This window comes from Aplosporella prunicola (genome assembly GCF_010093885.1).
Source record: "Aplosporella prunicola CBS 121167 unplaced genomic scaffold K452scaffold_18, whole genome shotgun sequence".
In the NCBI taxonomy this organism is placed as follows: domain Eukaryota; kingdom Fungi; phylum Ascomycota; class Dothideomycetes; order Botryosphaeriales; family Aplosporellaceae; genus Aplosporella; species Aplosporella prunicola.
Genome location: NW_022983546.1, coordinates 59,672 through 73,011, shown reverse-complemented (window position 1 = coordinate 73,011; position 13,340 = coordinate 59,672). Strand labels below are relative to the sequence as shown.

Below are 13,340 nucleotides of genomic sequence, written 5' to 3'. Positions count from 1 at the left end.
AAATGCGCTGTCATGTGTATACTGTGCTCTCGTTCGTTTTCGTTTGTTGGGATACCTCTTTTGCGGTAGATGATAGAGCTCGTTGTTCTAGCTGGCTTTGTGCAGATGTAGATAATTGATGTGGCTGTCTTTCGTTGTGGCATTTGTGCTTGATGGACTGTATGTTGGTGCTCGTGGTTGGTGTTGAGGGTGTCTGAATGATAAATTGGCTTGGTGTTGATACAGATATGATGTTGGGTACACTGTGGTCTCGCATGTTCGAAAAAAAAAAAAAAAACATCCAAGAGAGCTGACGTTGTATGCAATCGGCATCACCAACCTCACAGGACACACTCGCCCGGTATGTTTGCATGGAACCACTGACGGACCACGACGTCCGAAAGAGTTTGTATGATGTTTCTCCAGCAACCAGGCTTCTGCCTATTTCTAGGTATTGCTTTTGCCCATTCCTAAGGGGATTGGGAAGGTTCAAGGCCTACCGCTCTATTTCAACGATGAGTATTTGGAGATACTTCTGGCAGACAGTGAAGGATGGAGAATGAAGCAGCAGGTTGAGTACGCCAAGGTGATTAAGAGGGCGCGCTCGCGTGGTCTGGTAGGACTTGACATAACGTGGGGAGTTGATAAATCGTCTGTTATCTCAAATTCAACTAGACGCCCCCTACCTGGAACCCATCTAAAGACTGGGATTGGGCTGGTGCACATGCGCCGAGGTATATATGTACGCACTGCATAGCTGTGCTACGATTTCTTTCCTTTCCTTTTCTGCTGCATTCTTATTGATACAGTGGGAGGCAATAGGGCGCTTTTTTCGTAACGGATCGGCTGACTGAATGGCTAAGATGCTGGAAATTAAAAGCTTGGGATTGGTTTGGTTTGTCCTTGTATTTCTACTGTTTTGGTTTTACTTCAATTAATACCCTACTCTATAGGTCTTTCCGCCCGTTCTATTAAGCGCGTATGCGTGTATTCCTCTCAGCGTCTCTCATGCCTCATCTCAAGGCGGCAGCGCCGCCGGCCTTGTCGATGGTGTTGACGGTGCCGTATCATCCCCAGCCGCACCCCTACTCCCACCCACACCCACATCAGCAGAGTAACCCTCCTCTCTCCTCCCCTCATCCTCAGCACTCCACCCCCTCGCCCTCCGCCACCGCCGCACCGCCCCCTCCCCAGCCCTAACATGCATCCAGATCTCATCCTCGACGCCGCCCTCGCCCCTCGTCACCGCCTTCCGCTTAACCTTCCTCGCTAACCCAGGCACGACCCGACTGCGGAACTCATGCCTGACCCTCAATCGTCCACCGACCCACTTCTGCGCCGGCCTCCGCACATCCGGCACCTCGCCAACCTCCGGCACAGCCAGGATCCTCTCTCGCTCGCCCCCCAACGCGCGCGCAAACACGCGTGCTCGTGCCGGCGCTGCCACTTGCGCTAAGAACTCCAGCGACGCGTTGATGTTCAGGTCCATGGCGCGCCGTGGGTTCGCTGTCATTTTCAGGAGCAGCGCGCACGTGTTCGGGTACAGGATCGAAAAGTCCGACTGCGAGACGTGCACGGTGCCGCGCAGCGTGAGGAGGTAGGCGGGGCAGTGGCCTAATGTGAGAGTTTCGTGGATGAGGGAGGTTGCGGCCCGGAAGTTCGAGGGCCAATACATGAAGGCTTCGCTGTTGATGCCGAGGAGCGGGGCGCGGATGTGGTGCTGGGGGTCGCCGTTGGCGCCGTTGTCATCGTTGCAATCGTTCCCGCTGTTGTCGTTACTTTTGCTGTTGCTTCGCGAAGAGCCCGCCTTGCTGCTGTTCGTGTCCCGCAGCGCCGTATCACTGTTCTCCTCCTTCACACTGCTCTCATCGTCGCATTCAGTCCACACCTCACCCGCGTCCAATACCTCGCACTTCTCGTCCCCCGGGAGCGGCGGCCCCGGCGCCACCGCCGCGCCCCAGATATCGTAAATAATGCCCTGCGAGCACCAGTCAAACCGCTTTCCATCGCGCAGTATCTCGACCGTCGTCGCGGCCCCGAAACTGTGCCCCACCATGGTGACCTGATCAGTGTGGAAGCGCCCCTTCCACATCTCCCACTCCACGCCGTCCAGCCCGCGCGAGCTCGCACCAACGTAGCCTTTCCTGCGCATGTTGCGCGCTGCGACCGCTGCGCCGTCACCCGCTGCGATCTCGCGGAGTACGGCGAGCGCTTCTTCGATTTCGGCCTGGCGGAGGGCAATTTGTGCGGAGCGCAGCTCGCGGTCTACACCTTTCGTATTGTTGGGGTTCGTGTCGATGGGGTTGTCCTTGGGGAAGACGTAGTCAACGCGATCGTAGCCGCGCTCGCGCTGCTTCTGCGTGTGATCCACCGCGCAATCGCCATCTGTGTCGTCGCTGCTGCAGTCCGTCGTGATGCAGGGCCCTCTGAGCGGATGATTGACATACGTGCGCGGCCCGGATCCATCCCGGTGCTCCAGAGCGCACACCACAAAGCCGTAGCTCGCAAATTCGCCGCACACGCTCGAGTACGCCGTCCGATTGCCTCCCAAGCCATGGCTGAAAATGAGCAGCGGAAACGTGGGCTCCGCATCCTCTCCCTCCGGTGGCTCGCCCTTCTCATTCTTAACCCTCGCCCCACCGTCTTCCGCCCGCTCATGCGGCGCCCAATGCTGTGCCGGAGGAGCATTCCTATAGGCAGGGATCTTGGTGAACATGGTCGTCGCACCAAACCAGGGGACCGCGGCTTCGCCAAGCCCAGAGAACTTGCCATAGCCGCGAGCGACGCGCACGCGCGGCCGTGGCAGCCACGTCGCACGCGACCACTTCTTGTGCCCTCCCGGGTCTTTGCCCGCGCCGGCGCCGAACGCAGCCGGGTAGTAGACGGCCATGAGGACGGTTTCGAGGCGCAGGATGTGCTGTTTGTGTCGGGTAATATGAGAGAAGTTCTGGGGATGCGCGGCGGGGACCTCGATGTCCATCATACCGACCTAGTAGGCGCTGTTAGCCCGAACTCTTTTTTCTTCCCCTTCCAGAGACGCGACACAGACGGATGGATCGGGATAGGTACTCACGCTATACGGCCCCGTGTACTTTGGCAAAGTCCCATGCAGGAAGCCCACCTTATCGCGCAAACTGTCCGGCGGCCTGCTCTTCGGCTTCTGCGCGTTGGGCACGCGGCCTCTCGTGAAAAGCTCGCTCTGCCGGTCTGCCGGCTCATGTTTCTTGCCCGATATCCACGCAGGAAACGACATAGCCGCCAAGCATAAAGGGTGTGGTGGTAGTCTGGTCGTGTTTTTCGGCGTCAACCGTGCAGTATCGCGAGCGACGGCCTCAGGAAGAATCGAGCAGAACGCAAAGCTTGCGCCCCGTATGTTTCGTAGTGGGTAGAGGTAAAGGTAGAGCCTTCAGGCGTACCAAGTGCATCGGCGCCATGACAAAACACCGCTGGGACGGCACGGGGCGCGTCGGGAAGGAGATGTACAGTACGGAAGGAGGGACCTGCCCGCTACGTCAGTCGCACGGCCAGAATCGCGATCGACGCCCAAACTGCTCAGCCTCAAAGCTTAGCTCGCGGACTGGCGGCCGAGTGGGCGGCCCCAGGCCCGGCAGTGCCTGATGGCGGTCTGGGCTGCGTCGATCCGCCCTCGCGACGTTTGCTTTTGTGGAGAGAGTCGCGCTTGTCATGTCGATGCGTTTGTGATAACTATCGCTAATGATTCTCTCACGGTTCCGGACGTACACTCATCCGATGCCAGTGCGTTCGCTACTGCGTTGGATCCTGGTATACAGCCAAAAGTACAATAGGGGAAGAGCGGGATCGACATACTCTCTGAAAGCGTTTCATGGTACGCTATTGAATTAATGCTTCTTGCTTTTGTTTTCTGCTACTAACTACTCCGTAGAATACAAGTATTTGCAAAAAGCATCCGGACATCAGTGTACAGATTATTTGATATTATTCACATCAGTACGAATTACCGACACCTTGATGGCCTGACTGCGCCTCAACTATATACATTCATCACTGCATCAATTTCGTCTCATCATCCGTCACTCCTCTCAATCCAACTTCTAATACCTCTTCAGCGCAGGCGCACCCGCACAAGGCGGCGCCGAGAAGCGCGTCTGCACAAACACCTTCTGCATACCGTCCTCCTTGGCCTCGAACTTGTAGTAAACCTTATCCAGGTCCGCCACGTCGACGCGGTGCGTGACCATCTTCAACGGGTCGATCTCGCCGCTCTGGATCATGCCCAACAGCTTCTCCCAGTACAGGTGCACCGGCGCCTGTCCGTTACCAATCAAGCGGATGCCACGCTCCATCAGGGAACCAATGTTGAAGTGGTTCGTCTGCGAGACCAGTCAGTAATGCATCACACACGTGGACGAATAGATCAACGTACGAAGCCGACGTAGACACCAGTAATACCGCAGCGACCAAAGTTGCGCACCGACGTGATCATCTCGTTGATGATCTCGCTCGTGTCGGTCTCCATGCCCAGCATCATCTCGAAGTAGTGGGCCCAACCCTTGGCGTACTCACCCGCGACGCATTCAAGCGCTACGTCCGGGCCGCGGTTGTCGACCATCTCCTTCAACTTGCTCGTCACGCTCTCGCCCTTGCCCAGCTTGCTGTAGTCCAGAACTTCAGCCTTGGGGTACCGCTCCTTGATGAAGTCGAGGCGCCAGTTGCTGTCGATCACAATGACACGCTTGGCGCCGTTGATGAAAGAGAAGTCGATGCACATCTGGCCGATCGGACCCGCGCCCCAAATGGCTACGACGTCACCCTCTGAGACGCCAGTGTCGACGACGCAGTTCCAAGACGTCGAGAGCACGTCGCTCAGGTAGAGACCCTTCTCGTCCGGCACGTCGTCTGGCAGCTTCAGCAGGTTCACGTCACCGTAGGGAACGCGTGTGTATTCGGCCTGGCCACCGGCAAAGCCGCCAGTGAAGTGGCTGTAGCCGAACATGCCGGCTGTCCTGCCGCCGTACATGGCGTTCTCAATGGTGTTGGAGTTGGTCTTCTCGCATTGCGAGGAGAGCTTCTGGTTACAGTAGAAGCACTGCGAAGGTAAAGTTAGCGTTCTGTCCTCTTTGCTGATTGAGCCAAAGGAATTGGGTACGTACGTCTCCGCAAGCAATTTGGAAAGATGCGACAACTCTGTCGCCCTTCTTGAGGCCCTTGACGGCTGGGCCCATCTCATCAACGATACCGCAGAACTCGTGGCCAAGGATATCGCCCTTCTGGAGCTCCACGACAGTGCCTACCCTCAGTCAGCCACGCATTCCCTCCGTTGAAAACTCTGTACGAACCGTGCAGGAGATGCAGGTCACTGCCGCAAACGGTGCTACCGGTGATCTTAAGAATGACGTCGCGATCCTCCATGATCTTGGGCTTCGGGACCTCGACTGCGCAATACAAGTCAGCGATTTGGACACGCATTGCAGGCCAACAAAGCTGAAACTAACCCATCTCGACCTTGTTCTTGCCCATCCAGGCCAGCGCCTTCATCTTGTCGCTGTTGTCGGCATAGCTGGGATCGTTCGCAGGGTTCGTGACGTCCTGAGCGGTGACGTTGTTGTCGTCATGACCGATAGCTTTCTCGGCCAGCATAGCCGCCTGTGACATAGCCATATTGATGAAAGAGAAGCGAATCCGGGGTATCAAAGTCGTAAAGGTAGGATTAGGAGCTAGGGATGTAGGTGAGTGTGTGGTTGTGCGGAGAGTAAAGCGCGGAGACGTGAAGTCGGGGTCAGGGTTTTGAAGGCTGTCGAATTCCACTCTGGACAAAGCGGATGAATGACATAACCACCCCTCGCTCTCTCAGACGTCATGAACCACGCGATGAGGCAGGCCCTCCGCGCCCAGGCCCGGCAGATGGATGAATGCGCGCAACGCGCAACAGAATAATCTTGACGTCACCATGAAATGTCTTATCGATAAGTGGTGATTAGCTGCGCTGGCCCCCGACCCGGATGGACCACTATATTAATTTTCGTGATCTCTTTAAACCACTTATTTGCTGTTCTATTCTAATAGCATTATACTTCATGTTTCCCAAATCAGAGCAAGCTGAGCTCATGTGAGGAGAAATCTCCAGGCGATTGCGTGAGGAAACTGCCGCACGCATCTCGTATCCATGCATGTTTACTGATCAGGCCCCTCTGAGCGCGTCATAGGAATATGCCTATCTTTTTTGCATTCTAATCTCTTCACTTCTCATCGTTGAAGCCGATTGCAAATACAGGAGTTGAGTACGGGTAAGGATGAGCGGAGGCAGTACGTTACCATTTATGAGATGAATGCCTCTGCAGAGAGGAAATAGTAGTCTTAAGTGGGTGTAGTGCTGCCAGTGCATTTCCCACACTTCAAACAGGCTATAGGTCAAAAGCTTTTGGTGGAGCCTTCAATGAATTACTGCAACTTTGAAAGAGGCCCTTGATAATCCAAAACCATTATCCACCCAACCATTAATCGAAAAGGCCGCTGCCAAAGGCGCCGGATAATTTGACCGCCCCCTTTGGATATTTTGACCACCCTCTTTCCGCCTACCAGCTTCGGCAGTATTCGGCAGAAAAGAAGAAATGGATTGGTTACTCTACGGCAACCGACAGGAAGTAGGTAACACAAACATGTGACCTAACTCTACCTACTAATCCGTACTACACTTCTAAATAATATAACCAAGCGCAGTAAAGTTAAATTTACGGAAAACGTTTAGGAAAAGCATGCGGGAACAAATAGCGTAGTAGTAGCAGGCTTAGTAGAAGATAAAGGCATAAACTAGGTAGTATAAGACACGAAATCGCTCGGGTTAGATATCACGTGGGGCGGTCAAAATATCCAAGAAGGGCGGTCAAATTATCCGTCCCCGCTGCCAAAAGCCACAATCTTGAGCCCATTGCTCGGGGCCATCATGGAAAGCCAAAGCCACCATAAGAAAATCTGGAATCATCGTGAAAACTCAGAAGCCATCAACTAAGCCAAGAGCCAGAACCACGCAAAAGGCTGTGCCAATAAAAACCAAATCCAAAATTCCAGAACAAGAAAAGAAATGCTTATTCGATGCGCCGCCTGATAACCGGCACATCGTCCGCTTGATTAGGATCAAAGGGCGCAGAGCGCTTTTTGCGCGGGCCCCCGACGAACTTGGTCACCTGCACCTGGTCCATGGACGGTGGGAACCCATCGATTTGCTTCGCGATGTTGGCGGCGGTCTCCATGACGTCGGTATGAACGGTCTGCTTGGACTCTGGTACGCGGGGGCCGCGTGAAAGGGGATCCTGCTCCTTGGGGTTATCGTTGTAGGCCCGGGGTCCGAGGCAGTTAATCCAACTGGAGCGGCAGGCGGTCGTCCAGATCTTGCACATGAGGGTCTTCATTTGCTCATGTTTCCAATTGGCCTTGAGGGGGACGGTCGGGGTGACTGGGAGATTATTCATCAGCACGTTTCTTGACGAAATTTGATAAAAGACTCACGAGGTTTCCAGAACGACGCCCTTTCGTCAGGACCTAACAATCTGACGAGGAATTCTTCCTCCTCATCATCGCTGAGTTCGGAAAAGTATGGCTGCATCCGCTCATTGCCATCAAACTCATTAATCTCTTCCTGGGTTGGGACAACAATTGTCATCACGTCATCCCTCAAAGCAATGCAATGATCACGTTCTCTCTGTAGTGATCTCCTACCGATGTACTCGGCGAAAGCAGGAGGTGGCGTCCTTACTCTCTGCTTCTTGGCCTGGATCTCTTCATCGAGCGATTCAAGCCACTCAGCCTTGTATCTCATGAAGGCTTGACAGGCCTGCTTCCATGAGGCACATTGGCATCCGTTGGTGGATCCGATGATGAAGAGTTCTTGACGAAGGTTGCACAGGAAAGCCATACCATCAAAAGAGGTGATGGAATGGGTTATGTACTGGGCGAACCAGGACCAACGCTTGAATGGGGTATTTCTGAGAGGCATTGCCATGATTTGGGTCCGTAAGTTAGTCTCCAATTTGCCAAGGATTTCGTCTGTCTCTTGTTGCTGAGGGCTCTGAGCGTCATAGTAAGAATTGCCGCAGGCTCTCTTTGACTCCTTGGAGAGTTGAAAGAACCGGAAGAAGTGGATACGTCCTATTAAAACGTTAGTGTTGTGCAGCCTAATCGAATGTCCAGGAGAGTGTACAGTACCTCCCTTTTCCAGCTTGGTCTTGGTGTTCATAATGCCAGGCTTAGCACTCCAACCTTCTGAAGAGAAGCCAGCCTCACTTGCATTCACAAAGCTTGTCACGCCGGGGTATTCCAGGTGGATGGGGTTACTGAAAGCAGACAGGTCGGGTCTGGGTCTCGGCAGCGGGAGGGCGAGGATAGGGCTGCGCCTTCTGCGGAAGATGTAGACGCTACAGATGTCAGCGATTATTCAGTCGTTTGTGTTGAGGTGAAGTGAGGACTTACCCGGCCCTTCCGGCCTGATAGGACTGTGGCTTGAGATGCGCCTCCATGATGTCTGCGCCGTCGTAGGAAGTGAAGTCGTGAATGCAGCTGTTCGCTGCAAAGGTGCAGCTGTGGTAATGGGGAAAGCCGGAGGCGGTGCTTGAAGGCCCAGCCAGGAAGGCCAAGGCAAAGAGCTGCAGTTGTTCACTGCTGTAGGGGAGTTGGGGTTGCTAAAGAAAAAAGATGATGAGAGGTTGCGGAAAGAGAAGAAGGAGGATGGAGATGGAGAGAATGGAGGGGTTTTATAGTTGCAACGTGCGTGGCGTAATACCAAAGAGGAAGGAAGGAGGGCGTTGTGAAAGAGAATTAGAGGGGGCGGGCAATGGACGAAGTCACGCGTAGGCAGAAAGGTGAGCAAAATGGGAAGGAGCACCACATGCCACGCCACGTATTACCTACCAAATGTCTTTCACTTCAATGCTGTTTTCACCTTCCTTTACGCGACTCGCAACCTGAGAGAGGCAGGCAGGTCCACGGCTGCTGCTTCCTGCCATCCATTGTGATACTGAAACTTCAGCGCTGGCCGCAGCTGCCCACCGCATGCGGCTTGTCTTCCGTCCAACCCCGACACCGAAAAGAGGGTCTGGTGGGAAGTCACGGCTCCTTGCTGCCATCACCGTGGCTGCGGCTCTTGCTGGCTTGAAGGTGAAGGTTGTTGCGCCATCAAATGCAGCCGTCACGAACATTCAGGAAGATGTCGGTGAGTTCGTCGAACTGCTCCGGCTGAAGGACTGCGTCCGTCTCGCCAGGATGTACGTCGTCCAGATCAAATTGGCCTCGCTCGCTTCGAGGACCATTGAAGACGGTCCTGATGCGCTTCCCGCCGATATTAATGAGATATAGGATCTCTTGGCGGACGAAGAAAAGTCCGTCGCAGGGCCTTCATGGGGCCAAAATCTTCACCTCTCGATCAGCTCACAGATGATCCGGTATGCACAGGAAGCTGTCCGCAATCTGCCGGACTTTGAAGCAAGGGAGTTCAGCAACTTTCATCAGCAGCTTCCGTTGATGGAAAACTAAATCCTGAAGTTGCCATCAAAAGCGTCGATCTCGGCCTGCGTTGGAACGTTGATAGCCGCTACTGCATCCCTCAGTGCTACGCACCGTTGATGTTCGGTGCGCAGGCACTCGATCCCGGCACCCTCGGAAAACGCGTTGGGCGGGCGAAGGGCTCTCCGGGATTTCTCCTGGACATCCAACGCCAGGACCGGCATCCACTCGTCCTTGTACACGGTGAAAGCCGTCTCAGCCTGGTTCCAGGAACGGCCCTGGCGTCCATCCGTCCTTCCAATGAACAGGAGCTCGCGGCGAAGATTCTGAAGGAAAGCTAAACCGTCGAAGGAAGTGACGATGTGACTGACGAAGGCAGGAAACCACTTCCACGAGGCGAAAGCGGTTGTCTCCATGGGCATGGCCATGGCCTTGGCACGCCAATCTTCGTCCCATTCCTGGAACTTGTTGTTTCAATGCTCCGCCTCATAAGTGTCAGGATCTACCACAGAATTCGTGCAGGCTCTCATCGAATCCTCGGGAATGCACTTGTAGCGGAAGAAATGAATCATCGCTGAAGAAAATGTCAGTCTCGGTGCCATCAGAGTGAGAGATGAAGTGAAACATGCCTCGTTTCTTGACTCAGGTCTTGGGGCCTTGCGCGACTGTGCAGTGTGCAATGGTGGGAAGGTGGAATTGCCGAAGAGAGAAAAGGATCTGAATGATGGGACCAAGTTGCGCCATTGAAGCGCGAGAAGAAGAGGAGAAGAATATGTGGAGAGGGATGGACGTTCTGACGTGGGGAATCGGGGTCTGAAATGGTAAGCGAGGGTAAGCGAGGGTAAAGGTATGCCTGTTCGCGGGGTATGTAGCTAAGTAGTGGGTGAGCAGGAGAGCGTCATGGCACGCCAAAGTTGGAGGTTCGCCTTTGACACACCAGGGCTGAGCGGAGGCCCTCGCGGGTTTCGAAAGCGCCGTCCCAGGAGATTGCGAGAGCGGAGGCAGCATTGTAGTTGGAGAAGGAACAGATGGTTGCGATGAGGGAGCGCGTGAGGTTGAAGACTAGGAGCGTGGCTAGGGTGGGGTAGATGGGCATTGTTATGGTCTGGTTTGGGTGCGTGGTTAAGAGAGAGACGTATGTTGGGTGGGTGAGGGGGTCTGAGGTTTCTTTGGGAGTTGGATCGCGAGCATTTTGTGCTTGCTTACCTACCTGACGGCCAGTGATATTGACGCTGAATGTGGTCTGGCTGGTTGCTCGCACTGTTGACGCTGCCGCATTGATCAGCCCGCCCACGCCATTCCAGACAACAACGCCGGAGCTGGCTCTGTGGATGACGTCCTCGATCGCGATGTTGCATGCGATATAAAGGGCATTCGACATGAGCGCTGTGATTATAATCGACAGTAATTCGTACAGCGGCGAATGCAAAGAGCGGGAAGAACATGACGCGAAGGTGCCATGGGGAAACGCCTGTGGCTGCGACTGGCCGTTAAGCTTCATGCAGGAGCTCGGAAAGTATGTGGAACGGAAGCTGCGAAAGGGCTAGAAATCAACACCAGGCCTGAAAGCAAAGATACAAGGTCCGGGTAGTGGCGTGATGGTTTCTTGACGTCGGAATACGCAAGGAAGCGAGAACGACAAAGGGCGACAATGGATAGAAGAAGCGCCAAGTTGCCCCAGAAACTGCGGCCCGTGTCTTTATACTGTTACGGCAACTCGCCGATGGTAGTCAAGCAATGTACTAGGATATCCCGGAGGCAGCTCATCATGCAGAGGGCACGACAAAAGAAAGAGGATCTTTACACGGGTGGCTAAGCTGAGCAGATAAACTCCTTTCGGTTCAACTTGACATCTAATACGGGGATAGGATCATTGCAGTTCGCGGCTCTACGCATATACTTTGAAAACAATGCCATTGGAGGGAGAGTTGTGGATATCATCGAATGAGACAGATCGATATTGATAGATGGGCAGAGAGAACTCAAGCCGTTGTGAAAAACATGGTATACCTAAGGACATCAAAAAGAAAATATAAGCAAAAACGAATTGGCCTAACCGGGAATCGAACTTGCAAAAAGAAGAGTAGGCAGCAGTTGAGGTGCAACACACTCACGGGGTGCGTCACCCCTTCGGCTCAAACCAGTAAACCACTAAGAACGGGAGGATATGCTTTCAACGGTGCTCTGGTTACAGAACAAACAGCATCCCGGCCTTATATACTAATATTTTTATCATGCATTTCAAGGTGGAGGTTGCCTTGATGCGGCGGCATCGTCAGTGGTACATTGCCGTCTCATGGGGTCAAACCTACAATCAACTGCTCACGGCACCGGACTCGACCGTTTGCGCTACCCCCCTATTGTTATTGTACTATTAGGTGGTATTCACTTGCTCACAAGTATGACGCAACCCGCCACTCCTGTTTAAACACGCGGGTAACTGAGTACCTACCTACCAATTGACATTTAAGGACACCCTAATCCTCTCCGCACGCATTCTCTTGACAACAACAACCCCTCGAGACCAATCTATCACGCCGCGACCGCGTCAACCATCCTCCTCGCCGGCGAGGTCTACAGCCTCAAGTTTCTACTTTCAACCACTCCTCTCCCGGCTCCAGGGTGTAAAAGCTCAACCACCATCATGGCTTCTGAGACTTGTAAGTGCTTCTCACCAAGTGAAACACGCAACATCACAAACTGACATCCACATAGACAGCCCGTACGATCCTCAGCCTAACTGCTGCCACCATGTCGCGGTGAGCAAGGCCAACATTCCGCCAGAGGAACAGAAGCGCATCATCAACTACCTCTGCACCCAGCTTGCCTTGGTCGGCTCTTCCTTCCGCGTCCACTGTGCCATCGAGACCAAGTGGATCTTCGTATTCCCCGGCGACAATTCAGGCCTCAAGAATGCGCGCGACTTCCACAGTCAACAATTGGGAATCCGCTATGGCACGATTGTCCTTCAGACCGAGTTGAGAGAGGGATGGGGCTTTGTCGAGAGTCACCATTTGCTCTAGATGGCACGTCACGATGCAGTGAAAGACTTCAGGGTCTAAGAGGGCAAAATTTGGCGGTAGATTGGGTAGAAACTGCGTGCAATGTTGGGGGCTGATGCAGGAGGAAATAATCCTTTCAGATTGGATCAAATTCAATGAAAGTAAAAACACTCACCTTTCATTGCCACGAAAAATTCAGACCCTGTTGATCAGCAGAGATGTGCGTTTTGACATAACATGAAAGACTAACTTGTCAGTGACAGCGTAAGTCGTCGTCGCTTTCGTGGATAGAGATTAGCGAGTGCTCGGCCTTCGGTGGCCTCGGTCCCCGAGGTAGATCGGCACCAACGATGTGAATCCTCCGCCCCCAACTCAACCCCACGTTTCTTACTTCGTACGGCGGGAACAACATCATCGGATCGCACAGTTACAGCCTCGAACTTACAGTAACGTCCATCGCCGCCAACCGAGATTCACCGTCTAGCGAGACAGAAAACGATACCAGCAGTTCCTAAGGGTACTCCCTGCCCGGCTCCAAGTCTAAGTCCTAGGTATGGGTGAGAAGTGCTTAGAGCACATATACCCCTTACAAGCATCATCGCCTCGCAAGACAGTAAATCTCACTTCGCGCCGACGAATATTACAAGTCATGGCCCCAAAGAAAGATCACTGATACCCACCAAACGTCGGCACTACGAAGCTCAACAGCTCGACATCATGCTCCGTGCGGGCCTCTCTGCGCCCGACAAGCACCGATGCCGACCGATCACCAGGCCACGCAAAGCCCGTGACATCGCCAGGAGAGCTGAAACCAAGTATTCTCCGAGACACGCCACTCCACTTCCCAGAATAGCAAACAGTGCGACAGCCATGTGGCAGCGCGGT

At 53.9% G+C, this 13,340-nt stretch overlaps 6 protein-coding genes across 6 annotated transcripts; 1 reads left to right on the top strand and 5 right to left on the bottom strand.

Moving 5' to 3' along the window:
- Window positions 1-858: 858 nt before the first annotated feature.
- On the bottom strand, window positions 859-3,665 carry K452DRAFT_319934 (uncharacterized protein). Its single transcript, XM_033544279.1, has 2 exons — window positions 3,053-3,665; window positions 859-2,968 (listed from the first exon to the last, which is right to left on the bottom strand). Exons 1-2 carry the CDS (start codon window positions 3,230-3,232, stop codon window positions 998-1,000), a joined length of 2,151 nt encoding a protein of 716 aa, XP_033395525.1. The 5' UTR covers window positions 3,233-3,665; the 3' UTR covers window positions 859-997.
- A 254-nt stretch (window positions 3,666-3,919) lies between these two features.
- K452DRAFT_360060 (uncharacterized protein) lies at window positions 3,920-5,860 on the bottom strand. Its single transcript, XM_033546318.1, has 5 exons — window positions 5,454-5,860; window positions 5,298-5,393; window positions 5,112-5,248; window positions 4,385-5,047; window positions 3,920-4,331 (listed from the first exon to the last, which is right to left on the bottom strand). The coding sequence occupies exons 1-5, from the start codon at window positions 5,617-5,619 to the stop codon at window positions 4,053-4,055; spliced, it is 1,341 nt and encodes a 446-aa protein (XP_033395524.1). The 5' UTR covers window positions 5,620-5,860; the 3' UTR covers window positions 3,920-4,052.
- A 1,183-nt stretch (window positions 5,861-7,043) lies between these two features.
- K452DRAFT_360059 (uncharacterized protein) lies at window positions 7,044-8,849 on the bottom strand (the record flags this gene model as incomplete). The annotated part of the gene is made up of 4 exons (XM_033546317.1): window positions 8,425-8,849; window positions 8,161-8,369; window positions 7,465-8,103; window positions 7,044-7,411 (listed from the first exon to the last, which is right to left on the bottom strand). Exons 1-4 carry the CDS (start codon window positions 8,469-8,471, stop codon window positions 7,044-7,046), a joined length of 1,263 nt encoding a protein of 420 aa, XP_033395523.1. The 5' UTR covers window positions 8,472-8,849.
- Window positions 8,786-9,306, top strand: K452DRAFT_319931 (uncharacterized protein; the record flags this gene model as incomplete). The annotated part of the gene is made up of 2 exons (XM_033544278.1): window positions 8,786-8,813; window positions 8,981-9,306. 2 exons carry the CDS (start codon window positions 8,786-8,788, stop codon window positions 9,304-9,306), a joined length of 354 nt encoding a protein of 117 aa, XP_033395522.1.
- Window positions 9,307-9,329: 23 nt separating this feature from the next.
- K452DRAFT_56302 (uncharacterized protein) lies at window positions 9,330-10,180 on the bottom strand. The gene is made up of 2 exons (XM_033546852.1): window positions 10,083-10,180; window positions 9,330-10,027 (listed from the first exon to the last, which is right to left on the bottom strand). Exon 2 carries the CDS (start codon window positions 9,879-9,881, stop codon window positions 9,480-9,482), a length of 402 nt encoding a protein of 133 aa, XP_033395521.1. The 5' UTR covers window positions 9,882-10,027; window positions 10,083-10,180; the 3' UTR covers window positions 9,330-9,479.
- A 97-nt stretch (window positions 10,181-10,277) lies between these two features.
- Window positions 10,278-10,912, bottom strand: K452DRAFT_56301 (uncharacterized protein). Its single transcript, XM_033546851.1, has one exon. The coding sequence runs from the start codon at window positions 10,832-10,834 to the stop codon at window positions 10,352-10,354; it is 483 nt and encodes a 160-aa protein (XP_033395520.1). The 5' UTR covers window positions 10,835-10,912; the 3' UTR covers window positions 10,278-10,351.
- Window positions 10,913-13,340: the final 2,428 nt, after the last annotated feature.